Source organism: Onychostruthus taczanowskii, unplaced genomic scaffold (genome assembly GCF_017590055.1).
Source record: "Onychostruthus taczanowskii isolate IOZ18803 unplaced genomic scaffold, ASM1759005v1 scaffold13, whole genome shotgun sequence".
Classification (NCBI taxonomy): domain Eukaryota; kingdom Metazoa; phylum Chordata; class Aves; order Passeriformes; family Passeridae; genus Onychostruthus; species Onychostruthus taczanowskii.
The window spans coordinates 6964142-6990949 of NW_024498462.1; the positions used below are offsets into that span (position 1 = coordinate 6964142).

A 26808-nucleotide genomic window follows, 5' to 3' on the forward strand; every position below is an offset into this window, starting at 1 on the left:
TGGGGCCGAGCAGGGCGGGAAGGCGGCGGGGCGGGGCGGGGAGCGCGCAGCGATGGCGGCGGCCGAGGTGGCGCGGCAGGTGCGGGTGCATCGCGGGGGCTGGGCGGCAATGGAGCGGGGGGCCGGTACCGGGCAGCGCCGGGGCGGCGGGCGGGAGAGCCGGGCATGGCCGCGGCGGCGGGGCCGGTTCTGGGGGCGCCGGGCGGGCTGCGAGGACACCGGCCTGGGGCCTCCCGCGGGTTGGGAGACTCGGTTCGGAGCGGCGGCGGCGGCTCCAGGATGGCCGGGCTTTAGGGGCCGACCCGAGGGGAGCTGAGCTTACCTGGGGTAGAGGATGTTGGGGTGCCCCACGCTGCAGCCCGGCCCGGCGACCTTGGCTGCCCGCGCCGCGGCGGGCCGGGGTCCTGCCCCGCCGGTGCCCCCGGGCCCGGCCCGACCTGCCGCGCTGCAGCGCTGGGGAGGCCTGGCCGTGCATCCCTTACCCCGGTCTGGGGGCCCCTCGGCGGGCCAGGGCACGGCTGTGGCATCCCTGCCTCTCCGGGGATGCTGCTCTCCTCCCAGGGAAACCCTCAGCCCGTGTTCGGTGGTGCGGGAAGGGGAGGTCTCCAGTGTGGCTCCGCGGAGGAGCCGTGGCAGCCAGACACCAGCGCCGTGTCCCCGCTGCGCTTTGTCCCCGAGGGTCCCCGTAGTGCCACCGGCCGCTGCCGGGCTCGCCCGCCTGCCTAGCGAGGCACAAGATCCCTGTGTGTCTGCGGAGAATTATCCAGAAGAGAGGCACGGGGGGTTGAGCCACCTCTGCGTTTGTCAGAGAAATGCTAAGGAGGCATCTGTAACGCGTTTGCATGTGGAAAGGTTTTGTCTGTGGTTTGATGGGCTTCCAACTTTCATGTCCATGTGTTAATACAGAAGTATTACTTGAAGTGAATGCTCTCCAGTTTCATCTTCAAAGCAGTATGTTTTAGCATGGACCCAAGTCTTGCTGAACGGGTAGATGTACCATTCCTTGCCAGTTTGTGATGTTATTTCCTCCTGGACATACACATTGCCTTGTATGTGACTGCCAAAATACGTGAAGTGACTCAGTTGCTCCCGTCTTTTAAAGAAATTGAGTGTTATGCTTTCCTAAGATAATGTACAGGAGTTTGTGGCCTGGAATGAATTTATGATACTGCACAGCCTCTCTTTGGAGGCAAAAGGAAAAGCTGGCTGTGAGACAGACTTGAAATTAGTGTGCTGCAAATTGAAAATGGCCTTTTACAAACAGGTAACTTGTCAGCCAAGGTCTTGGGGATCTGGTTTGTGGAGCTGTCAGCTGTGATGTCCTGGTGGTGCAGAGGGCTGTGTGTGTGCCAGCAGGGTTGAAGGTGTGAGAGCTGGGGCTGGGTTTGGGGAGGAGCTGGGGTTACCACCCTGCCATTGTCCCAGAGAACCCTTGATCAAGCCCACACTTACTGCAGGGATAGTCAGTGAAACCCCTTCTCCCCAGGTGGGCAGGGTGGCCTTGTCAGCACCAAGCTGAGCCCCTTCTCCTGTCCTCTGCCAGCGGGGAGGATGGGGGCACAGGAGCATCTTGCCAGGCACTGCCCAGCTCTCCGTATCCAGCAGAGGTCAGAAACACTGAGACTGCTGATAGTGATATGTATCTTCCAACTGCTGACTTCCCCGGGAATGTATCCAAACTGCGTGGCGTTTCTGCAGCCTTTTGTCAGGGGCATAAAGAAGCGTAATCTTAAGAGCTGTCAGAATTCGAGATTTCGGAAGCACTTGACTGTTTGTGAATGTTGAATGGCCGAGTGATGCTGTGTGTCTGGAGAGGGTGGTTGATCGTCAGGACCTTTGGTGAGACACTTCTTGCTTTCCATGGGGCCTGATTCAAAACTATTTCCCTCCCACTCTTCTGGTGTTTTTCTTTTATATTCTTGATGATCTTTTATCAGCTGAGCAAGGAAAAATAATACAGAGTCTTTATCTAGACTTTACATTCCTAATTTACATTTATCTTGTGGAGGATGTTTATACTGTCTGCTGGATAATTCTTACATTACATAGGAGAATTACATACTTGTACAAGTGAGAAATAATTGGTACAAGTGTTGCTCTGATTTGCTGTTTAATCAGAACCAAATGCAGTCTGGGGAAGTGAATGCCATAACTCCAAGGTCATGAGAAGGAATCTGATGTTGTTCTGGCTTAAAGATGATATGAAAAACTGGTGTGGAAACACGAGTTCAGGTTCTGCCTTGCTTTGCCGTTTGACTTCTTGTGCAAGAGTTGTCTCAGGTTTAGGGGTTGAGCCCCCAGGTTTCAGCATTAAGGGCAGCAGAGGGGCAGGAGGTGGCTGCTGTGGGCACTGGCAGCAGTGATGCAGCTCTGTGAGCACTGCTGTATTTGGTTTGGTTGCAGGATGGTGCTGCTGTGTTGGTTGTGGCAGTTTGGAAATCTTTCTAAGGGAGTCTCCAAGGCATCAGGGTTTGAAGTGGGAAGAAGTGAGAAATTGTGTCAGAGGTACTAAGTGTCAGTTGTCAGTGTCCTGAACAGAAACACTCAGCTAGATGAAGTATTGTTCTGCAGCCTCTGAGAGCAGTTTTGTGCTGTGTGGGCCTCATTTGGACACAGGGTCCCTTGGGTTCAGAGCTGTATCATTCTGTATTTTCTTTGCTGTGCTCTGCCTGAATGTCACCAAGTGGAGGCTTGGCCTTTGCCATGGAATCCTTTCTCATCGCTCCTTTGGACCTGGGCACAGACGTGGTCCCGAAGGTGCAGCGTTGGCATTTGCAATGGGCAGCACCATTGTGTGTGCTCTGCTTTAGCTCCACAGAGGCAGTGGCCTCTCCAGGCTCTGGGGACTCAGCAGGTGACAGTGCTGTACCTGCTTGTCCTGCTAAGCAGATCAGGGCACAGATGTGCATTCAGGAAGATTTTCCTCTAAGCATATTTTCATCCAGGGACCCTGGAGTGATTCAAACACCTGAAGACTAAATCTTGCCCCTTTTCTGATTGTTAATGGATGGTGCTTTCAGGCTTGGGGTCATTCATTATAACATCTTTGTATTTTCCTTATGATTTGGATAGTTTTCTGTAAGAATTAGAGTAGGTGGTGGTGGGTTCTGTGGCATGGAGAAGCCTTACAAAAGGCTGTATAAATCCTTCTAAGAAAGGAAGAAGTAAAACAGCTTCTCCAAGTGGCTGCTCCTTACTTACTCTCCTTACTTTCACTTTGCAATAGCCCTGCCTGATAATACAGCAAGAGAGTGCGTTGCTCTTTTTGTTCTTTTAATCTTGTTTGTGACAAACACACTTTACTTCCTCCCCAGCAACAACAGCCCAATCTGTCTAGGCAGGGGGCACTCTGTGTATGTGGGGAAAAAAAGGCATCTGGTATCTTGGTGTGGTGCCAGTGTTCACACTGGCTTTCCAGAGATTCCATCTTTGTCTTCCTTCCAAGAAGATGTAACCTTAAAATAGAGAACACAAAGGACTCTGAGCCATCCAGCACTCACTGATGCTCCTGGAAAAAGCCTTCATGTATACAGTAGTTAAACTTTGCTTACCTTGTTGGTTCCTCTTTATATGTTTTAAATTTGATCTGGTTTGGGAGATGAATGATGGAAGACAGTCTTGAACACCTTATCAGCAAAAAGCTTATAAGCTTAACATATTCTCCTTCAGTGTTGAACAAGGGGATCCAAACCTACATTTAATATACACCCAGGATGACTAATCAGTGTGTTCATATGTTGTTTATGGTGGTGCTGTTTATATATAGCAGTGCTCCGGTACAGAGACACCACTTGGTGCTTGAAGACTGGTGACTTGCACTGTTTCTTGGTGGATCAGACAGAAAATGTTTCTTTTCTCTCCACTGGTTTGGTAATTACTGTCAACTTTCTGATGAGTGTCAAAACCAGGCACTTAAAATGTATTTTTTTTTTCCCCACTGCATCCAGTCTCTTGATGCCTTGGCCAAGGAGGCTGTAGATTTTTAGGCAGAGTAGCACAATATACCTTATGGCTGTGTACTTAACATGGAGACTTAGCTGCTGTGACTGGAAATCCCATTTTGCAGTAGTTGTTTCCTGGCTGTACCAGATGTGAAGTGTGGTTTAGCTGCATTGTAAAACCACAGGTGACTAGAAAAAGAACCTACAGGAAATGACTTGCAGGCCGAATTCTGTGTGATGGTAAATGCCTCCTCTTAGCTGAGAGTGGCTTAACTTCTACCATTTATTTTGTTCCATCTGGATCACACTTATATTTAGGGATGAGGGGATGATTTGTTCTTAATGAGAGCCCACACTCCTGCCCACGCTTCCTGGGGAGAGTAGTGTTCAAGCAGTCTTCCAGTGGTGTGGTTTTAGGGCTGAGTATTAAAAATACACTTGATATTTCTCCTTCCCTAGGAGCCATCTCGGGTTGTTCTCTTCCTGGGCTCTGTCCCCCCTCTGTTCTTCACCAGGACCTGGGGCTGTCACTGCACATCCAACACTGCCATGAGATTCCCCAGGGCTGGGTTTTGTTTGGTGAATGCAGTTTAGGAGAGTTTGAGTGTGTTGTCACAAAATCTGTGTGTCTGACACTCTCACTTTCTTCTGCTTTAGCTGGTTCTACATTACTGGATCTCACAGCTGCATTGTCAGTAGGCAATACCAGAATCTGCTGGGGAGCCTGAGTGCTTTCCTCATGAACATGTCATTAGGAGGGAAGGTGCTCAGGAATTAATGAAGTGCCATATTTGGTGAACATCTTGTCAAGAAGAGTCAGACTAATACACAAAATATGGCCAAGGGGAAACATATTTACACATCACAGGCTGGTAAATATGGTTAATGATTGAAGTGTATTTGGAGCCTCATATCTGAAAAAAAACCAATCCAAACCCACAACAGCAAAACAGTAACAAGACAAGAAAGCATACTGACAGGCTACTGTAGTAAATGTAGTCCTTGGGGATGTTTTCCCAGCCTAAAATACCAGTGCCATTAGCAGAAGAGGGAAAACCAGTATTCCTGTCCCTATAAACAGGCTTTCAAGATACGTGAAAGCATGACTGTGAAAGAATAAATTCAAAATCACACCCTATAAACTACTGCCTTTTGGCTGTAGTATTATTTGCAAACTGATGGAAGGCTAGAGGGGAATTTTGTGATTTTCACACTAAAATACATTTTTAAGAAAAGTCTTTTCTTCAGAGAGGGAAATACCTTTTTGGGGCTGCAGGAGGACAACTCTCCAGTACACACCAATACAGGGGTGCAGCACTGGCTCTTCATTTTGCCTGGTGCCATTTCTGAGGCTGAGCCTCTGTGTGTTGTGTTTTACTGTTGGCTGGGCAGGGTTGGGATCCAGGCTGCTTTGGCACAGACTGGCCAGGCAAAGATTTCTGACTCTCTCCCAAAGCTCGTGGCTGTTCTGGGCATGGAGCACCACGTGTTCTGCTTGGCTGGGGAGACCAGATTAGTGGTGTTGAGCACAGGGGAGAGCAGGGTGCAGGAGCAGCTTCTCAGGAAGTCCTTTGGGTGGCTGGGCAGGAGCAGCCCTTGCCCCCAGCAGGAGGTTTGAGTACCTCCACTCCCAAACCCTCTTTGCAGGCTCCTTCAGGCCTGTGGGGTTATGGGCAGCTCAGTTTTGGTCACTCTTTCTCTGCTTTGTTTTCCTGTAGGTACAGTTTCCCTTACTGTTTCTAGCTGATTTCTGTAATTGCAGCTATGAATGGGAACTACATGTGAGTTCCAGTTCACATACAGTGAATGGTAATAGCCTTGTAGGAGGAGGTGTCACTAATACATTGCTTTGCACAGAGGATTCTTTTTGTTTTCAGTATAAGGTGAGACTTGAGTTTCTGCATATTTTTTTGAAGAAACAAATGTTTTTCACCTCTTCACAGCTGTGTTTGTGTACATGTTTTGCACATTTTAGTGTTATTTTCTCAGGGCTACCTTCAAGCGTTTGACAGATGAAATGTTGTATTTGTGCCTTCTGGAATTGTTTTAGAGAGGAGTGAAGCATGCTGACATGATTGATAGATCTGTGCAAATCTCTGCTTGGACTGTGCAGTTGGTTCCACTTGGGAGGTCTTAAGGGTTTATACAGAGAAGTGTATTTTGCTTGAAAGTGACACAAGTATTTCACTGTATTTCAGGGTGAAGGCTGTCGTACTGTCCCGCTCTCCGGACACGTGGGATTTGACAGTTTGCCTGACCAGCTGGTTAATAAGTCAGTTAATCATGGGTTTTGTTTCAACATCCTGTGTGTGGGTGAGTATTTCCATTTTGGGAAGTTCTCTTGCTGAAAAGTTTTCTGCAGCTGGATGTAGCTCATAGCTTACAGCACTAACAAGGTAGCTTTGATTGAAATTTCCCCAACTGTTCTATTTTCAGTAATAAGATTTTCTGGTGCTCTGGGAAATCCCTACTGGGGTTCTGCAGTGGCTTTCTACCGAGCAGTGAGATAAAATGCCTAAAATCACAGGCTGTTATTATGATCTTTCTTTTCCTCATATGTTTGAATTTCACATTTTTTAAAGAAAATAGGTACTTATGCCAGAGTACTTTGTTATGAGGTCTTGTTTGGTTAAGTATTGAATTAATGTTATAATTATTATAATTATTTTAACAAAATACTAATCATGCTTCTCTTAAATCACTAAAAGCTATTTTTTTCTCCTCCCTTCTGTGCATACTTGAATTAAGATAGTGTCTGGCCAAGCCTTAACTCTTCTGACAATTATCCAGGCTGCCATGTGGTGTGGATCACAGCTGGGGCCTGGCACTGTAGCAGGACTTGGTGTCTGTCCCTGCAGCCCATCTCACAGCGTTAGGATCCCAAATAATCCCTTCTCTTAGGTAACAGAAGTAAAACTCTGTATGACTTTGGTACCATGGTTTAGGAAGGTAAATTAGGAAATGAAGAGTGGAGCATTAGTAATTGATGGGTTTGCTGCTGGCAGGGCCCTGCCCTGGAGGTTGTATGGCTGCTCGGACTGAGCCCTGTCTGCAGATGATCCCAGCAGGGCCTGGTGTGGCAGGGGCACAGCAGCAGCTCTGGATACCTCCTGGGGACTCGGCTGCTGGTCAGCCCTGCGTCCACACAGAGGAATTCTGTCCCCTCCCATGAGAGGTGCAGCTCATGGTATGGGCCTGGTGTTTGCCCAGAACAGGGTTGAGTCTGAAACGAGAGTAGTGGAGCAAGGAGAGGAGAGCTGAGCCCTGTTAAATGGAGCTGAGAAGACAGTTTTCCTTACAGCCACATCTTACATTCCTGTGAGATGATAAACTTTGCTGACAAGTGGAGGTCACTGTCAGGCTGAGTCTCTGGGTGATTTCCACAGTACATGAATGTGATATGACCTAAGGAAACTCCTCTCCCCAGGACTGAAGTCTAAAAGTCTTTCCTTTTCCACTTACTGGGCTGCAGTGTTTTTTTTTACAAGTTCTAGATGTAGCAGTGGGTGCCTCCTGTAGTTTTATCTTCACTTTGAATTGTGGAGAGGAGCTGAATGCATGTGCTTTCTTCTTTGCAGGACAGAAATTGAATACATTAATCACTTGTTGAGGTGAATAACAAGGACTCACCAAGATAAATGTATATTAGCTGCTAATGTCAGTTTCTTATGAATAGTAATAACACAATCTTGAAATAAAGAAACTTTGTAGAAAAATATAATAAACTTAGAAAAAGATTTGCAAATCTTTGCCCCCACACTTAAACATCCTGGAGAAAGAAAACAAAAATTCCCAGTGTTCATCTGTCATTTATTCTGTTGTATTTCACTTGTACAGCAGACTTTGGGATGAAAAATTGAAAGAATAAGGAAGCAGATGAAGATTGGATGAGAATCCCATAGACAGCCTACTAAGCATGACAGAAAGAGACTTTTTTCCCCCCATTTTTCAGCTATGTGTGGCATCTGTTGGAGGAAAAATCCAGTGATAATTCTACTCTGTGTCATACTGGATCTGTGCCACTGATTCCTGCAGCTCTTGCTGTAGAAGCCAAGGAAAGTTTCAGAAATGACTCTCAGCAGCATGTCCAGAGTGCAGCAGTTTTTAGCTCTTCTCATGCTGAAAGCTGTCTCCCCTGTGAAACTAGAGCCAAAGCTAGAATGAATGAGAAAACCTCTCATTAGATGTTAGGGGTTGCAGATGGTTTCTCTGATATTTTATTTCTCAGCATAACCATTTTCTTTCTAAACCTTACATGATAAATTTTTAGTTGCCTCTTAGTTCAGTGCAAAGGCTGGAGAAGTGTTTAATGGCTGAGACTTTCTGTGCTGACTGTATTTCTCAGTGAGATAGGGGAAAAAGAGGAGGAACAGGCTGCTGGTTTTTGATGTAAACTTTCTCAGTTTTTGCCGGGGTAGATTGTAGTTGCATTAAACTAGTATCCAGTTTAAGAAGGATTTTGCCCCTTCCTCTCTCCCAGGATTTGCAGGGAATTTGTTCTAATTGGCCTATTCAGTGCAATGAGAAAGGCTGTTTTGTGGCAGAAATACTTCTGTCTCCCCCGGGACTGTACCAAGACTGTTTGAGGTCTGTCACTCCTGTGATGTGCAGGAGTCTCACCCTGGGGGAGGGAGGCAGGGAGGGAGGGAGGGATGTGCACAGGATTCCTGGTGCTCTCCAGCAGGCAGTTCTCTGGGGTGTTGAGCTGTACAGCCTGGAAGTTGCCCAGTGGTTGTTTCTGTGGTCACTGGTGCAAGCAGCTGAGGAGAGAACAGCTTCTCTAATCAAAAAGCCATCTGTCTCCTCAGCCTTCTCCTGCCTGGTGCCCTAGGGGGATGCCAGGAGCTGGGTGCCTCTCCGAGGAGGTGTTTCAGTGTATTTTGTGAGCCCTTGTTGCCCTCCTTGCCCATGCAGCCCAGCCTTTGCCTGGCTGTGGGGAATTGTGTGATGTCTCTGCATGCCTGTCAGATGAAACAAACTATTTTCCCTTCTGTCCTTGAGAGATGGCCTTACCAGTCTGAGTTGCCTCAGGGCTTGTCTCGACAAACCTGCTACATTGGATTAGCTCCTATTTCTACACATGAAAAGGCTGTGCATGCATATACATTTTCTTTAAAATTGAATTATTTGATATCTGGAGCCACGGTTGTTCATCTTGTGAAGGGAAGGGGCTGCTCTCTGATGAAAGGAAGCTCTTGTGAAAGCTGCTCCCTGCCTTTGAACAGGGAAATACTCCAGGGACGACTCTGTCCTCCCACAGAGTCGATTGATGATGATGTGATTGGGGCCTCTTAAATCCGGAGTGTTGTGGGAAAGGGAGACAGTGAGCAGTTGCTTATTTCGCTTAGCACATACTAGGGAAAAGCAAATTAAATTTCTAGGCACAAAAGGAGGAGGTGCAGCTTTTGTGGTGCATAATTCAGCTCACTGCTGCAGCTGCTTAGGATGCTAAAAGTCCTGTGAGAAGAAGCCATGACAATTCATTCAGCATGAAGATGCCTGTCTTGGTTTGGGAAGTTAGGAGCTTGTCCCAGCTGTAGGTTTGCAAGTGGTGCCACCACTCTTCCATCACTGAGATTTGGTGAGGCTTCCCCAGAGCAGTGAAGGTACCATGTGCAGTGCAGCTGGAGCAGGGAACAGTTCAGGAGGACGTGTGGGGAGCCCAGCACAGCCAGGCTGTTGGGCATTAAGAGTGGATGGTGTTTCTGAGCTCTGATGTAGGGTTGCTGCATGTCCAGAACCTGCAGTGGTGGCTCTGGCCATTTTTTTTTTTAAATGTCCTTGAAAATTGTCAGACTTAACAGCAAAACTCCATCCCATGATGAAAGGTACAATACTCAAGCTTTTCCATTGCTGTCACATCTTCCTGGTGCAGAACTCTACCAGCAAAGGTCACTGTCTCTGCCCTGTCCTCCCACAGAGCTCTGTCAGCCCTGTTTTGGGGCAGCGCTGTCGAGTGGCATAATCCCTAAGTACAGTTTTGGAGATCAAATCACATGTGTCCATAAGCCTGACATCAGGAAATAATCTCCCTGCCAGGGATGCCTCTCACTCAGTTTGTGCACACTGCTGCTTTTTTCAAAGTAATTCTGCCTCTTTTAATCCCTGTTCATAATTTCTGTTTTTGGGGGAAGATTCCAGTGCCATTGGCTGCAACAAGCACAGACCACTTGTCCTTTTTATCAGACCATCTGTTCCATCTGGACTCCCATCCTTACAAGAAGCAGTTGGCACCATTCACATCTTCCAGCCAGCAAAAAGTTGCCTCTGTGTGAGGCAGAAACTCCCAGAAGATTCAGAAATTCTTCCTTCTGTTGTTTTGGACTTCAAAATAGCAAGGCTATTTTGTGTTCCCTATCTCTGCTCATATTTAACACAGCAGAACACTTTATTAGTGACTTTAGTTTTTTACCATTTCATGTCACTCTGTCAGTGTTAACATTCTTTCAGCTGAGACAGACTTCCCTCTCTTCTCTGTCTTCCCTGGCAGGCTTTAATTCTGTGTCAAGTCAGTGGGGTTACACACTGCAGGAACAGGGGTATCTTCTGGCTCAGTGTAAATTTGGGAGTGCAGGCTTCCTATGAGATGCCATGTTAGTGCCTGGATGTTTTAATCATGAAGGTGTTTGGATGGGCAACTCCCACCTGTGGAAAAATGCCACAGTTCTGATCTTCCCCTTCCAAAAAGAAAATCTCAGTGGTTGAGTTCAAAGTTGCCTTTGCTGGCCCTGTGTAGCTGGCATGAGGTGCAGTGTAAAAGCATGTTCTGCATCTCTTAAACACTTCCCCTAGCCCCCCCGACAGATAAAGTCACCCCTGCTGGAAAAAAACACTTGAAATGGATTTAAAGTAGGCAATGATTAACAGGTTCAGGATGTGCTTAAACAATAGTCTTGGCCTCATATGAACATCTTCCACCCAAAAAGAGAGAGGCAGGAATGAGGGGTGACTTACAGGGTGCTGTCTGCCCAGAAGCCAGTGTGGTTTACAATGACCTTGTGTGTCCACTGCAGAGAGCAGCTCCCTGCCCTGTCACTGCTGCTGCTCCCCTGTCACCCTGTCCTGTAGCCTTGGAGCTGCTCCAGGGCCTGCCAGGCTGTGGGGCAGTGCCACAGGAGGAGCTTTGCAGGGCTGTGTGTGGGTGATGCTCAGCACTGCAGGGCTGAGGGACTCCCCTGTCCTGAGATGTCCCATCAGGGTTCCTGGCATTCACAGGCACGCAGCCAGCTCACTGCTCTGTCCCACCCATCCCTTGGCAGGGGCTTTGGAAATGCTGCAGCCTTCTCAGGCTGTTTAGATTTTTGTCTGTTTTTACACTGCTGTTTTCCTGGAATCCCTGGGAACGGCCTGGGAGGTCATGCAGGCTGTTGGCTGTTAACTCCCAAAATCCCTGTCCAAACCATGGCAGTGCTCTGGTCTGATTTGTGCACTTGCTCCCTTTTGGAGGCCAATGGCCCCCTGACAAGTCCAAGTCAGTGCTGGGCCAGCTTGTTGGGTCAGCTTATTCTTCCAGTGGCAGAGGTAACCTTGTGCTTTGCTGAGTCCCCCTCCCTTGCTCTGGCCAGTGCTGTTGTAGGTACAGCTGATGCAGTGAGGTGGCACAAGGGCTGCAGCCACACCAGCTCCTGCTCCTGACTCCTCCTCCCCTTTGGATTGAAAACCAGATGGGTGCAAAGGGCAGCTGCACTGGTGGCTGTTCTGGCTGTAGTTGGTGTTGGTTGGTGATGGAGCACAAGCTCTCAGCTGGCTCCCAGGCAGTTCTGCAGCTCAAGGTGTGCATTGACTTTGAAATATTAATGGATCTTGCTGCCTCTGGAAAGATACTGGATATGTCATCTTGGCAGTCAGGGACTGCTCAGTTCCCAGAGCAGGGGATTTGGGGCTTGGAACTAGACAATCTTCCTTCCAAGCCAAACCATTCTATGGTTTTATGATTCTGTGTTTGCCTTGCTCTGCCATGTACTTCAGCCCTGAGTGAGGAAAATCCCTTCTGAGGCCAGAAGAGGAATTTGCCTGCTTGCAGGGGTGAGGCTTGGAGACTTGGATATTTGGATGGGGGAGGATGGGGAGGAGTTTCCCCTTCTTGAATTGGGCATTTCATGCAAGTTTGGATCTGCTACAGAGCTCTAAACCTACAAAAATAAGAAGCTCTTTTATTCTGAGCGAAGTGGGAAAATGGTGAAGTTGTTTTGGTTGGGAGCTGAGGGCTGGGGGAAGGAGGGGAATGCTCTTGCAGCCAGACACAGTCTGCCTGTGGTCCCACAGCAGGCTGGAGGAGCAGCCTTCACAGAGGGTGGGGTTCAGCTGCTCCTGAAGTTTCTCCAAAAGCTGTCTGGGCAGCTCAGAAATTGCTGTTTCCCCAAAACACAGCAGCCCTCACAAGGCAACAGACCAGACTGCGTAGGAAGTCAGGTCCTGTGAGCTCAGAGAGCTGGCTCTGTTGTCAGAGCCTGGTAAGGGAGGCTGCCCTGTGGAATGTGTGCACAGAGGGATTTGTTTTATTCTTCCTGGGATGTATCTAAAACAAATTCAAGACTGGTCTCTGGCATTTGTCTCTTCCTTCCAGACAAGGAAATAGTTGCCTGTTGATAAATGAAATCCAAATAGCTGTTCAACACTGACAGAATACTAGCAGAATACTGACAATACTAGCAGAACTTTGGAAGCAGATTTTGCAATATTTTACAGCTTATCTAGCCCCTAAGGTACAAAACCAGATATTACAGAAAATGCCCCCTCCCAGTGTAGAAGGCTGATTCTCCAACCTGTTGTGAGAAACCAACTGCACAACTTGCTGTGGGGTCCGACCAGCTCGCAGGGTTTCTGCACGGAAGGAAGCTATTTCTGTGGCTGCTTATTAGAGACATTGATCTGGAGCAGCTTTTTTTGGAAATGGCAGTGAGCCCCATTTCCTCTCCTGTTTTTTAATGAAAACAGCATCTTCTGTAGTGTAGTTGTGGGTTTAAGCAGGATCTGAACGATGCTTTCCCCTTCGCCTTTTCACCTCTTGCTTTTCATCTCTATTTTCTAATGACATTAATGGCCATTAGACTGTGAAATGTAATTTGCCCAGAATACAGACCTCCCATTGTTCATGGCTTTCTGTTTACCAGACACTCCCTTGGGAGCATGAGATCTGCTTTCATCTGCTACAATTTCACCCCTGTTAATGTTTGGAAGCTCAAAGGCCAACCCATATTAATATTCAACAGAATGTTTCAACTCTCTTTTTCTCCAATAGGGGAAACTGGCCTTGGAAAGTCCACCCTCATGGACACCCTTTTCAACACCAAGTTTGAAGGTGACCCAGCATCTCACTCACAGCCTGGGGTCCAGCTGAAATCCAGTACCTATGACCTGCAGGAGAGCAATGTCAACCTCAAGCTGACTATTGTGAGCACAGTGGGCTTTGGGGATCAGATCAACAAAGAGGACAGGTGAGTGAGGGAGAGAGGGGCTATATTGTGACCTGGCTTTTCATTTTCCCTGTGCCCTAGTTGGTCCTGACTGCACTGGAGTTTTCCTGCTTGCTTCTTAGGAGTTGTCCTTGTCACCTCTTTGGGATGGGACATGTAGAAGAGAGGACAAAGGCTTTGGAGTGTCAGTACTGCTTCAGCTATAAAGCAGCTTTCTCATGCTGTCAGAGCAATTTCTGCCCTGCTGGCAAGCTTCTGCCCAAATTCATCTGGTGGGGAGACTGAAATGCTCCAGGGCATCTAGGCTTGTTTTGGTTTCTGCTGACCTCAAGCTGCTGACCAAACCACTAGTGTGGTTTAGTGTCTGCTTGGCTTAATATCCACTTTTGGCAGGGTTCTTCCATGGGAAGAGCCAAAGGAAGCACAATAAATGGACAGTGAGATACCCTGGGGGAGTGTCTCTGGCAGCTCACATCCCAGAGTGGCTGGAGTGTGTTGGTTAAGGGATGTGCAGTTGCACCAGACAGTCTGCAAGGTGCTCTGCGGAGACATTGCTGATGGGATTGCTTTTTTGTGGGTCAGTTAGGTTTTTTTTTAAAGTTTGTTTAAAATGCACTGATGTCCTTTACATTATAGCTCTGGCAGGCTCTGTATTTCAGAAGGCCTTGCAAGGGAGTTGCAGGAATTTCCTGCCTTGAGAGCAGTGGGCAAAGGTGGTACTGAATGAAGCTGTGTCTCCACCAGCAGCACTCAGGGCTGTGAGAGCAGCAAGCCATCCACTCCCTGAGTGCTGCAAATGAGTCTCCATTAGCCTTGCTTTAGAAGGTCTCTCATCCTTACATTTCGAAATAGAGATCTGCTTTCCCTGGAGAGGAGGGTGCATCTGCTGTCCTCTGCTAAATCCCAGTGCTGTGTTTTGACAAACAGGCTGCTAGAGTCTGATGTAGGACCATGTCTCCTTGTCAGCAGTGCAGCTTTAAAATTTTTTACAGGTGGGGAGCAAGGGAGGTAGAAAGTGGAAAATGGAAAGTGAAATCTATCAACAGCTTCTTTCTTAAAAGCAAGCCGGGGCATTGTCCTGTTTGTTGAGCTCTCTGACTGTGAGATGTATAACTTTTTTTTTTTCCTTTCACCAAAGCTACAAGCCCATCGTTGAGTTCATTGATGCTCAGTTTGAAGCCTACTTGCAAGAAGAGCTGAAGATAAAAAGGGTCTTGCACAACTACCATGACACCCGGATCCACGCGTGCTTGTACTTCATCGCTCCGACCGGCCATTCCCTGAAATCCCTGGACTTGGTAACCATGAAGAAGCTCGACAGCAAGGTAGGCAGAAGTAACTCTTACTGGGCAGATTTACTGTTTGCAGAGTGGAAAGGCTGCTGCTTTTCCAGAGGATCTCCCCACCTTGAATAGCCCTTCTGGCTGAGTTGGCAGATAATTCTGTAGATTTATTGAGCACTTACAAGTTTTTGAAGGTTGTATTGGAGACTTAGAGAAACTCCCAGGAGCGAAGTTGATTACTTCATACCTCTGTTTTTTTCTAGGTGAACATAATTCCCATCATTGCCAAATCTGATGCCATTTCCAAGAGTGAGCTGACCAAATTTAAAATTAAAATCACAAGTGAACTGGTCAGTAATGGGGTGCAGATCTACCAGTTCCCAACAGATGATGAATCGGTGGCAGAGATAAATGGGACAATGAATGTAAGTGCCTTGGTTCTTCCTCCTCCTCCCAGAACAGCACTGTCATTGTGGGGTTGGTGGCCCATACTGGGATGTTTCTTACATCTACTTTCCCTTTCATTTTGTTTCTTAAAACCAGAGGATTTAACAAGAATCTCATCCTTGTAGTGTCATCCTAGTCTAGGAGAGCTTTGTGTTAGGCTGCTACCTCTCTGGTGGGCTTTTCTAGTCAGAAAACAGACTTTTAATACCCTCCTTGTCCTCATGCATATCTTTTGAGGGACATGTAAGAAATCAGTGTTTAAATCCTTTTCAGCCCAAGGGCGATTTGTGATTGTTCCTGTCCTATACTTCACCTGATGGCCTCCCACCAGTAAACTTCCACTGGCAAGGAATTACACAGCTTAACCAGCAAGGTGTGAAAAACAGTACACAATTTGGGCCAGACATGCCTTGAAGTGCCTGCAGGTTCCCATTCTGGCTCTGGCCTCCCCAGCATCATGGGTGCCAGTCTGTGGCTCCTTGAGGATGAAACAAACTGTCCCTTGCCTTGCTGGCAGTACACCCTGACCATGGTCCCATTTTCCAGAAAGGCTTTTCACAGGAAATCAAGTAGGGGAAGTTGATTGCTTTACTGCTGTGGATGTAGCAGAGGTCTAGCTGATGTGCATTTGTGCCACCTCTTGATTAAGTATTAATAGTTGTAGAGTGTTCTGGAGAGGCCTGAAAGAAACATGAAGTTTGTCCTGACGTAGGAGCTGTCAGTGATGGTTTCCTGGTCAGAGCAGTTCAGTGTTCTGAGGGTGGAAGTGAACCTCTGCTTGTCTTTCCTTTCAGCCATTTACTTGTCTCCTGGGAGGGAATTGCTGTCTTGGGTTGCAGACGTTCTGGGTTGTGTCACTCACTGCACAGGCAAATCAATTCCTACATCCTCTATTACAGTCAGAATTACCAGGTTTATGGGGACTAAGCAGGCCCGAATTTGACCAAAGCAATTTTGCAGGTCTGGAAAACTTGTATCCAAATACTGATATTATAAGAAACATAAGGCAAATATTACTCTTACTTTGTATGTGTTGCATGTGAGAGCAGGGGGCTGAGGAGTACAGGGGGCAGAGCCCATCTCTCTGAGTGCTTGCTGGCAGTTTTGCTTTGTTTGCAGTTTGACTGTATGAGCCACACTCTGAAAGCAAAAACATAATCTCTGAAATATTTTGGTTGTACCAGCTGTCATGAACTTGTCCAAATTTTTGGATAACCTGTGGAATTTACTTCCGGCTCCTGAGAGCAATCCAGGGTCACTGATCTTCCATGTAGTTGGCTTCCTGAGGCCCTTTAAATTGCCCAGAATTTGGTGCACTTTAAAAGCTTTGCCTAACAAATGTTACTTCACAAAACTCAGCAGAAAGGGTTGGTGAAAGGAGCTGGGAACTTAAAGTGCTGAAGCTTTGCACTTGACTTCCTTGCAGCTTGGCAGAATGCAGTATAGCTCCCAGGAGCAAGGGAGGTGGGGAGAAATCTCACTCACAGAAAAATGCAGCAAAGTACGATGGCAGTGTCTGGGGGGTTTGCTTGGCTGCCTGCCTTTTGGAAATGAGAGCACTGTAAGGTGAGATCTTCAGAGCCTAGGTAGGTGTTGGGAGGGTTTCAGTTCCAATTTTGCTGAGTGTGCACTGGGCAAGTCTCTTTTTGCCTTCTGCAGAAATTGTCTATACTAAAAAGTTACTGTTTCTGATTTCTGAGTTTTTACAAAGCAAATCCCTCTTCTTCTTAGTCAGCCTTTGTGTAATGTGGAGTGCATATCTAAGCTTGAAGAGTGTGACCTTGGGTCACATCAGACACAGTGGCTGGGGACATGTTCAGCCCTTCCTCACCAGGGCAGAAGCAAGCAGGGAGGAAGGACCTGTTACTCCAGGAGTGAAGGATGGACTTCCATCTCATGATCTGATGGAGCAGGCTGTCTTGTACTCCAGCATGAGCTGAAGGAGTGGTGGGGGGATAAAATCAAGAAGGCTCCTAGACCTCTTACTGCTTCTGTGCTTGTGCAGATGTTCTCCTCAGGCACGGCAAGCCCTGGGACGGCACCGCAGTCCGAGCCGCAGCCCTGTGTTCCAGCTGTCACTCTGATGCCAGTCTTGCACTGGCTCATCTCACCTGAGACTCTGTGGCTGGGAGGATCAGCCAGGTAGAAGATATAGAGTGGTAGCACTAGCAAGGTTTCCAAAAAAGGACCCACCCTGCTAGCCCTTGTCTTGGATTAGTGGCCAGTGACTAGACTCCCTGAGATTAGCATGTGCATAATGACTGTCTTGCTCAGTGGCTGTGCTCATCTCTGTGTGCTGGTGGGTCAGCCAGGTCTCAGGGACTAACGTGGATATCATCAAATGTGTTCCAGGCCCACTTGCCATTTGCAGTGATCGGGAGTACGGAGGAGCTGAAAATAGGAAACAAAATGATGAAAGCTCGTCAGTACCCTTGGGGCACAGTGCAGGGTGAGTTGAGCCCTGGGATTTTCATGGCATGAATGGTGACACTTGTGCAAGGAGGCAGTGGGCTTTCATAGAAAGAGCAAGGGCCTGCTGGACGTGATTATCCATGGGGAATTATCCTTTGTTAAATCCTTGTGTCAGGCCTATAGTGCCAGTTTTCTCTGCTTGGAAGGGCTGTTAAACCTGTTGGAGGAGTAGACAGTTGAGGAATGTGGGAAGAGATCTTAGTTTCTATCCCCATTTTCCTCCTTACCGTGCCTTCTTTCAGTGGAGAACGAAGCTCACTGTGACTTTGTGAAGCTGCGGGAGATGCTGATCCGCGTGAACATGGAAGACCTTCGTGAGCAGACCCACACACGCCACTATGAGCTCTACAGGCGATGTAAACTGGAAGAGATGGGTTTCAAGGACACTGATCCAGACAGCAAACCCTTCAGGTGAGATCCCTGGAGGAGACAGGAGGGCTCGAGAGAGGCATTGCTGGATGTGCTGTGTGCCTCTGTGTGTGTGTGTCCTTGGGGGAGCACAGAAAAAACCAATGCAGCAAGAAAAACTGCCAGGTCAGATAAATCCAGACTTCAGCAAAGGTCTGACTGGGAGAAAGTGAAAATACAGGGAGGATCTGCAGGACTGACTGTGAATCTGCAAGGATGGGAGTAGAAATGTCTGTGCTGCAGAGACACAGTGATGCCTATTTTGAGCTTACCTAGAAACAGAGGCCAGACAAAGGTAAAAGGATAAAAGTGAATATATTTAATGAAGGGCCTCCAGGTATATTAAGGGTAGATGAAGTCTCCACAAGGGGCTACATCCAAAATGGACAATGGTCACGAGTTTTTCAGCCAGATATAAGTTTGGTCTATTTATATATCAAGCATTAAGCCTCCAATTACAGCTTCAGGTAATGAAGTTATTACCTGAAGTTTCCTCCTCCCAATTCACTTTTGTTATACATTTTGGGGCTTGAGGCTGTAGGTTGTGCTTGGATCTCAGGCCCAGAGGGATTGTTTTGTCTGACCAAAATGTGAAGACAGTTAATTAACACTTTTTATGGAGTTTAGAATTATGCACTAATGCAGTACAGGATTTAAAAAACATAAAGACTGAAATCTTAAGGCATCAGCAGCAGTGTTCCTCTAAACTAGTGTTTGTTGCCAGCTGGTCTCTTTGAATTGCCCAACATTCAACATACAGAGAAGTGCCAAAAATCATTGGATAAAGAAGACCTTGGGCACATGTGGGTGAGTGAGTAGCAAATGTGTTGTGTGCAAAGCATAGTCATGGTGAGGGCCTGATTTCAGAGGGTCAGGGTAAGCAGTTTGTCCCAGGTCTTATCACTGGACTTTCCTTCCTTTTCAGCTTACAAGAAACTTACGAAGCCAAAAGAAACGAGTTTCTGGGAGAGCTGCAGAAAAAGGAAGAGGCAATGAGACAGATGTTTGTCCAGAGGGTCAAGGAAAAAGAAGCTGAGTTGAAGGAGGCTGAAAAAGAGGTAAAAACTGCAGTACTTGTGTCTTCATGGCTGTGAGTGATAGATTCGCTCCCAAGGAGGTAGTTGTTGCCAAAGCACTTTCTTACCAAGAAACCTAAGGTTTAACTTGGATGGAGATGTTAAGGTCTTCAGCCTGTAGGACAAAACTGAATCACAGTACTTGTTTTGTACAACTTACTGCACCAGGAAAGGACCAGAGTCTTGATTCTGATGGAGAGATGCAGTGTGGTAAAAGTCAAGGAGAGAAGCAGCCCTTGAGATGAACTTGTTTTACAAAAAATACACCCATACAACTTTCTTAGCAATGTGAAAAATCCATTAATTTACTGACTTTTAAAGAGGAATAAGGCAGAGACCCCTGAAGATGGATTAGGGTTTTTTTTTTACACTTATGCTCTCCCAATCCTCTGTTCATAGTCTGCACAATGAACACACATAGTCTGCATTACTAGAACACTGCCTGTAAGTTGTTGTGGAAGGAGGCTGTTCCCTGCCCTTTGTCTGTAGTGCTGTGTCCTGCTCACCTCTTTCCTTTCCTTTTAGCTGCATGAAAAGTTTGATCGCCTGAAGAAATTGCATCAGGATGAAAAGAAGAAGCTGGAGGATAAGAAGAAGTCTCTGGATGATGAAGTAAATGCATTTAAACAAAGGAAGACAGCAGCTGAATTGCTTCAGTCACAGGCTCAGCAGGCTGGAGGGTCGCAAACTCTTAAAAGGGATAAGGAAAGGAAAAAGTAAGTTGCTAACCCAGAGGTATTTGCTTTTGGTCATGATTTTCCTTTACTATTTTTCTGGGTGTTCATATCTCCCTCCAATATAGCCAGTCCTTATCAGGGGAAGGTTTGCAGCCAGATTTAAACCCTTGTAAGGCTGAGCAGTGTCTGGAAGCATGTAACATTTGCTGTCATGCTGAAGAGCAGGGAGCAGTACTAACCTCCCTCTTTGCTTTCTGACAGCATGGGGAGGATGAACTTGTTTTTATTCCCCAAGATTCCCTGCTCCTCCCTTGGTCTCTCAGTGCTTGTAAAGAAGTGGAACCATACTAGCTGCCAAGGCTAGGGTGTGGGTAGCAGGGATGTCACATTACCCTCAGAGAGGAGTGTGTTTTAGCTCAGGTTCTTACTTTTTTATATTGAGAAAATTATGGAAATTATTCAGGCAGACTAACAGTCTTGAATTCTGGAATCTGCAGGATGTAAGACAGCAAAATGAGGGGACAGGTCATATCACCTTGTTAGCACTAGTACTTTTCTCCTGTCCTAAATCAGCTTTTTGCCCTTCACAGGAACAGTGGGAGGTACTGCAAGGCTGTAGCAGGGCTTCCCAGTGCCACGGACTGGTGTGACAGGATCCAGCCCCTCATCAGGGCCTGGGACCTGGCTGTCTGCAGTGCCTGTGCTAGGCTCCTGCAGCTCTGCAGTTGCTCAAGAGCAACCAGCTGTACAGTGAAACAGATCTCCCACTTGTCCCAGCACTGAGCAGTTCCCTTCCTTCTCACTGTGGCACATTTCCCAAAATGAGCACTGTGCCACCTGTGCAGGTGTGCAGAGAGTGGTGTGCAGACAAACAGGGGTCTGTTTTTGTACCATGCCATAATCCCCCCTCTGCACAGCCCTGGGGCAGTCCTTGCCTGCACTGTGCAGTCCTAAGTACATGAAGAAGTGCTGTTAAATTGGACAGTATGGGGCATGCCCAAAGTGCTGACAGCACTGTTTGTCAGGGAATAAACCTGTGACTGTTAAGCTTGGGATTAAATGAGACAGAGGAGGAAAGACCCAATTACAGGAATGAGATCCTGGTTTAGTCTTTTAGTTTAAAGCTGAAGCTGCTTCCACATGAACGTTCTTTTGTGATGAGCAATTAGTGCTGCACTTTCCTCACTCGCCCATTCCTTTTCCCACTGCCTATTTTGATTTGTACATTTGAATCACCTTCAGGGGGTTTTAATATCTTTTCATACTGAGGAGTCTGAGACTGACTGGGGACAGACTTCTCTCGAGAGGCTGGACTGAACCCAGCTGAGTTCTTTCATGCTTAGAGCCCTTACACATCTGCTCACTCAGGACTGCAGACTTCAGCCTTCAGATCAGTCAGGGTCAGGAATGCAGAAAAGAGAGGAAACAGCCTTATAGTATCAGCAAGTAGTTGCTGTGGCCCAACTCAAACTCTGGATCCTTGAAGTGGTTCTCATCTCAGAACATCTCCTTGACACCAAGCATGTTGATATGGAAAAGCTTTGGTACTGCCCTTATCAGTTAAGGGCACAGAAAACTCCATGACAGAGATAGGTCAGTGCTTCAGTAAGGCTTGGGGAGATAATAGGAAGCTTCTTTCACCTCCAGTAAATTTGCTGTGCTGGAAATGGTGCTGCTTTCTTTGCTCTGTAACTTCTCTGATTGTCCTTAATAATGGATTTTAGTACTTTGATCATAATTTTTTCTTAACAGTCCATGAATTTTGCAAGCTGGAGCTTAATTGTAGCTTGTTTACTACTGGCTGGCATACAATAACCTTTTTCTTTCACAGGTGACTTGTTTAAACCCAAGCTCTGTAATTTGCACTAATCATGACTCAGTTGATTTTTCTGTTGTTGTTGTTACATCATTATCATCATTATTAGGCCTTACATGTGTGCTGTTTTACAGTTAGCTGCTGTTTGGCTGCATGGTGCATGAGGCACATTGTCCTGGTAAGCGTCATTAACTAATAGAGCCTCACAGTGGGATCAGTTACCTTTCCTAAAAAAGCAGAGCGTGTGAAAGTCCTGAAGCATATAAGTATTGTCTCTGTCTTCCCCTGCTTTCACCCACTATATGTGCTCTACCAGTCACTCTCTACATGTGCAGTTGTAGAAAAATTATGTAATTATCTTTAAAGATTCTGCAAAGTTGAATTCAGAGACTCAGGATATGGAGCATAGAAAATTAAGGATTACATCCTCTTCCTTTTAAATCTTCCCAGCACTTCATTGGCTCTGTTCTCTTTATTCCATCTCTCTTAAAAATAAATTATATTCTTTAATCACACAGGCCACGTTGACACTATGGCAACAATTGCTATGGAGATGTGGTGCTGATGATACAGCCCAGCTAGCCATGAAAATGTCTCTGTCTTTCCTTTCTCCTCCTTCCCTCCCACTCCTCCAAGCTGTAATGTTAACTTGTGGTTACAGTGAAGGTAGATGCAAGACTAGTTTCTGTCATCCTCATTAGGGTTATTAGTTAAACTGCCAATGACAGTGGTCTACTTACAGCTAGGTTGAGTGGGTTTAATTGAGCATTTTTAATTTGCTGATTCTCTAGTGAGAGGAAGAGGAAACCTCCCACAGGAATGCCTTGCTTCTTGACAGAGCAGCGATACTCAATATCCAAGACAGAGCCTCAGGGGCTGAGGTGCACAGGCCTCTCAGAGAAGGGACCCTGTTGGCAATAAACTATAAAACACCCTAAAAACTCATCCTTGAGTCCACCCTTCCCTGCAGACAAAGCTAAGACTTAAATTCTCTCCTGATAGTCTAAACTAAATTACAGTCTACCCTTAAACTGATAGAAGCTGATTCCAAGATTCCTTCCCTCTTAACTCCACCACGGGAAATGGCAAAGCAAGTAAACATTATGCTGCCAGTGAGAGGCATTTGAATGTAATTTAAATGGGACCTTCCACTTAACAGAAGAGCTTCAGAAGGGTCTTGCACTGGCTCGAACTGGCGCTTGCAGTCGTCTTGAGCTGTCCAGTTGAGTGAATGTCTCTGCTGCCAACAGTAACTGTAGAACAATGGAAAGAACAATTCTCTGCTTATCAGGCTCTGAATGTGGAAAAATAAGCTGAAAGAATAACAGTGTTCATTCTGGTGCTGAGTACGAAGGCACAGCTAAAGTGCAGCTAGAGTGAACATTACTGATTTTTGTTGGTTTTGGATTGCTTTTGGCAGTCCTCATAACTGTACACTATTGTGTGCTGGGCTTTGAATCAAATGAAGTTCTTTGTTCCCACTACGCAAATGCAGACAGTGCCTTTTCCAATGGGCATTTGTCATTGCTAAATTAAATATGTATATGTGGTACTTTTCCAGGATTTAGAAAAACAGTCTCCATATTGATCCATAAAGTGTTTCAGGGCTTCACTGTTTTGCAAGGATACAAACAAGTCACAGTTGATGAGTCCTGTAGCTTGCAAAACTGTGAAAGGATTGTTTTAGAAAATGAATTTGGTTCATCCCACTGCTGAGTGTGTGTGTGTGTGTGTGTATGTGTGCATAAAGCATGTTTTGTAGTCAGATTAAACCTTATTAACACTTAGCAACATTTTCTTTTGTGTGTGTGTGTGTGTGCCCATTAGAATAACTTGTATTTTTATTTTGTTTTTTGTCATTAATCCATAAAACCATTAACCTGCCTTTTTCTTTCATTTTCAGTTCGGGTTTCCTGTAGAACCTTTCCCTTGGCCCCAGAGGCGAATGCCCCACCCTCGGCTGTGCCATTGTGCCTGTTGCTCACCTTTCCCACTGCTCCCCTCCCTGCTCACCACTCGGGCTCAAACCAGAGCTCTTGGCTGCTGGGGTTGTTCTTCTGAGGGACCCTGCTGGCCAGAGGGGTTTGTGCCAGGTTCCTCCTGCCCCTTGGGCAGCAGCAGGATGCCCCCTGCTCCTGGGCCAGGGTCCCGCTGCTCAGCTTTCCCTGCTCCGTGCTGTCAGAGCTGCTTGGGGGTGCATTTAGCTCCTGCTGTGGGGTGGGTTTGCTCTCTCCAGAGACTGGCTGCCCTCTCCCCGTGTTCATTTGCTGTTCCTAAGCCCTCATTACCCCCTGTGCTGCCATGTGTGACTCAAATAACTTCCAAGGACTTTTTGCAAAACTTGACATCCTCACAGGCATGGGCCTGAGTCCAAACCTCTAGTTCCCGGGCTTGAGGAAATCTCAAATTTGGATCCATGGTTTGCAACTAAGTGTTCTCTGAATGCTGCAGGGGTCATGAAGGATCTTTTGCCTGGTCTCCCTCTCAGTGTGCTGACCTGGATGCACATCCTGGATCCAATCTCAGGGAAAGCTGGTCACCTTGCTGTACATATCAGTGTTTCTGAAGAAAGACGATGCTGTTTCATTGACTTTCTTCTCAGTCATTCCAACAATTTCTGGTTTTAATGCAAAAAAATACTACCTTTATATATTTTTTTTTATCTGACATCTCTTTAGAACTGTACAGATGTTGACAGGTTTCTTCTCATATTTTCTATTCAGCAAAAGCCTTGTTTTTATTGCAAGGTTTGCACTAAAAAGGAGGGTGTTTTGCTCACTGGGCCAGGAGCTCACTCTGGCCAGGTGCAGCTGTGGTTTGCCTGCACGTGTCTCTCTCTGTATTTCTGGCTGAGTTTTGTTTTTAAATAAAGAGTTCATCGGACAGTGAATTCTGGTTAACATTTACTTCTTTTGTTTTTTTGTTTTTTGTTTTTTTTGCCCTTCTTTTTCAGTAACCCATGGCTCTGTACTGAGTAATTACCCCTGAATACAAGGCCTGGAATGGACCTTCATTTACTTGTTAAATCGGAGGGTCTAATAAAACATGACAGCATTTCAGCTGTGACCTTTCCAGGGTGTTATCCTTGCTCTCTCCTATGCTCTCGTTGTGATTCTGTTTTTACTATGTACTGGTGGTTATTGCTTTTATTAAACAATGTAAAATTAGTCATAACAAGGTTCTGGATGCTACAACTTTAAATCCTGCCATTTTTTCCCCCCTACAATTAATGGATTCCCCTTTTTCCTGGTCTCGTTCCACCCAGCTAAATAAGGGATATGGAAATAAGTTCTGTGAGTTATTTTTGCTGGCGAAATAACAACGCAGTTTAAATATATTTATTGATGACATTAAAATGACAACACCATCTTAGTTTAATTATCACGTGGTTCAGAGATAAAACACGCTTTTCTCATTCTATTTGTTGTCATTTTCATGACATCATCTGTCTTTTTTCATGTGCTTTTTTTTTTTTTTTCCTTTTGCTAATTCATGCTATCTGAAGACCAGCATGCAAATCCTGGTTTCCATTTCAGATTTGTGTGTGCTGAATCCCCACGTCCTGCCCCTCTAAAGCCCAGCTGTGTGCTGCCAGGCAGCCCCCCAAACGCCCAGGTCCTGGCCTTGCAGGAGATGAGCACACTCAGGCCTGGCCCTGGTGCTGTTCAGTGCCAGCTGCTGTTTCACCTGCTGGGGTTTTACTGAGCAGTGCTCTGCGTGGTGCCAGGGCTCAGCAGCAGTTCCAGCTCAGGGCCAGCCTGGCTCCAGCTCACAGCAGCAGCCCCAGGTCAGACCACGGTTCCTCCGTCCCCAGCAGTCAGGGCAGCCCAAACTCTTGGTTGTAATGTATTTTCTCAGGTATTGTTTTACCATAAACACCATTTCATTTCCATAGAGCTCTTTGATTGCTTTGAGATTTGTTTAGCAAGTTGAAATAATTTGAATATTTTCTTCTTCCTCTACTTTTGAATGTTTCCCTGCTCCTAAAACCAGTCAATATTAATCTGTCAATGATTTCTAGATTATCTGCTAAAAAGACAATTGAATGTGACATTTTTTACCATACTGCAGGTCATTGTCTGTTCTTCCTGACCATTTGCCTTATTAGAATGTTGTTTAGTTATGTAAAATCTTTAGAAAGACTTTAAAGAAAGAAAGGTTTTTATTTGTGTGATTTCCCTGAAGTACTTGAGGTACCACAAGGAGGTTCCATCTCTCCTCTGTCAGCTGTTTCCATGTTGCATCTCTTTTTCTTGCTTTTTGAATGTCTTTCTCTTTTTTGCTAATCTTCTGTTTTTTCTCTTTTTTCCCCTTTTTCTCTCTCTATAGCTTTTTTTAATCTGTCTTCGCCAGCTGCACTGTGTCTGAGGGAGAAGACTGCCACTTCTAGAAGAGTCTAAGGGTCTTATGTCTGGGGAGGGGGGAACAAATCTTCAGTGTTAGTGTCTTGGAAAGAAGCTCTTTTACTGACTTGCATGATACTTAAAATTGAAGTGTCTTGTAATTTGTGTGACAAGACAGGGCGATGAGGGGGGAACTGATGACCTGGAGTTTTGAAGAGCTACAGAAACGTGATATTGGGACTAATGATGTAGCGAATACATTTTCAAATGTTGTTATGGGCATACGTTTTTTCTAATGTTGTCTTTAATAATATAAATGTCATGGGCTTCCCTGAGGTGTGAAGCCTAAGGAATATTTTAAATATGCTGGTGGTTTGATTGGTTTTAGAAACCGTGCATTCAGAGTCAAAGGAAATACAAACATGGTGCAACTTGCTCTGTTGGCAGCCACGAAATATTTAATTTTATCAAAGAAATAAAGCAAGAACTGTGTGTTCTCACTGGCGTCCTCCTGTGTCTCACCGTCCTGTTAAAGCCCCAGTGGCCGGTGGCGTGAGTCAAGTGCTGCTTCCTCCTTCCGCACCCACCTGCTCTCGCTGAAAGCTCGGGAAGCTGGCAGCGCCCGGGCCAGGCGTGCGAGGCCGAGCTCCGTCAGAGCTGCGCTGTCCCGGCGGCGCCGCTCCCGGGCCGGCGCCGTTCGCGCTGCCCACGCCAAGGGCGCGGGAGCGGCGCGCCTGAGGAGCCCGTGCTGTTCGCCTCTTTCCCTTCTGACGTTCGTGTACATTCGGAATAAAAAACACGAAAGCCAGCGCGGCTGCTCTGGTGTGTGTTGGTGTGTGTGTTGGTGTGACGGGCACAGGGAGGCCGGAGCGCGGCGGGGACGGCGGATCCCGGCCCGGTGGTGTGTGTTTTTGTGTGTGTGTGTGTGT

General features: G+C 46.5%; 1 protein-coding gene across 5 annotated transcripts; it reads left to right on the forward strand.

Moving 5' to 3' along the window:
• The first annotated feature begins 16 nt into the window (after positions 1–16).
• On the forward strand, positions 17–26379 carry SEPTIN6 (septin 6). Of its 5 annotated transcripts, XM_041396478.1 has the most exons (11): positions 41–79; positions 6140–6254; positions 13183–13378; positions 14496–14682; positions 14904–15065; positions 17440–17536; positions 17802–17970; positions 18893–19025; positions 19569–19759; positions 21671–21714; positions 23440–23973. In XM_041396478.1, the coding sequence occupies exons 1-10, from the start codon at positions 53–55 to the stop codon at positions 21672–21674; spliced, it is 1281 nt and encodes a 426-aa protein (XP_041252412.1). In that variant the 5' UTR covers positions 41–52; the 3' UTR covers positions 21675–21714; positions 23440–23973. The 5 variants fall into 5 exon arrangements, with proteins under 5 accessions (XP_041252407.1, XP_041252411.1, XP_041252412.1 ...); XM_041396473.1 differs by lacking the exons at positions 21671–21714; positions 23440–23973 and adding an exon at positions 23988–24420 and having other exon boundaries at positions 17–79; XM_041396477.1 differs by lacking the exon at positions 23440–23973 and having other exon boundaries at positions 17–79; positions 21671–21709.
• The last annotated feature ends 429 nt before the right edge of the window (positions 26380–26808 follow it).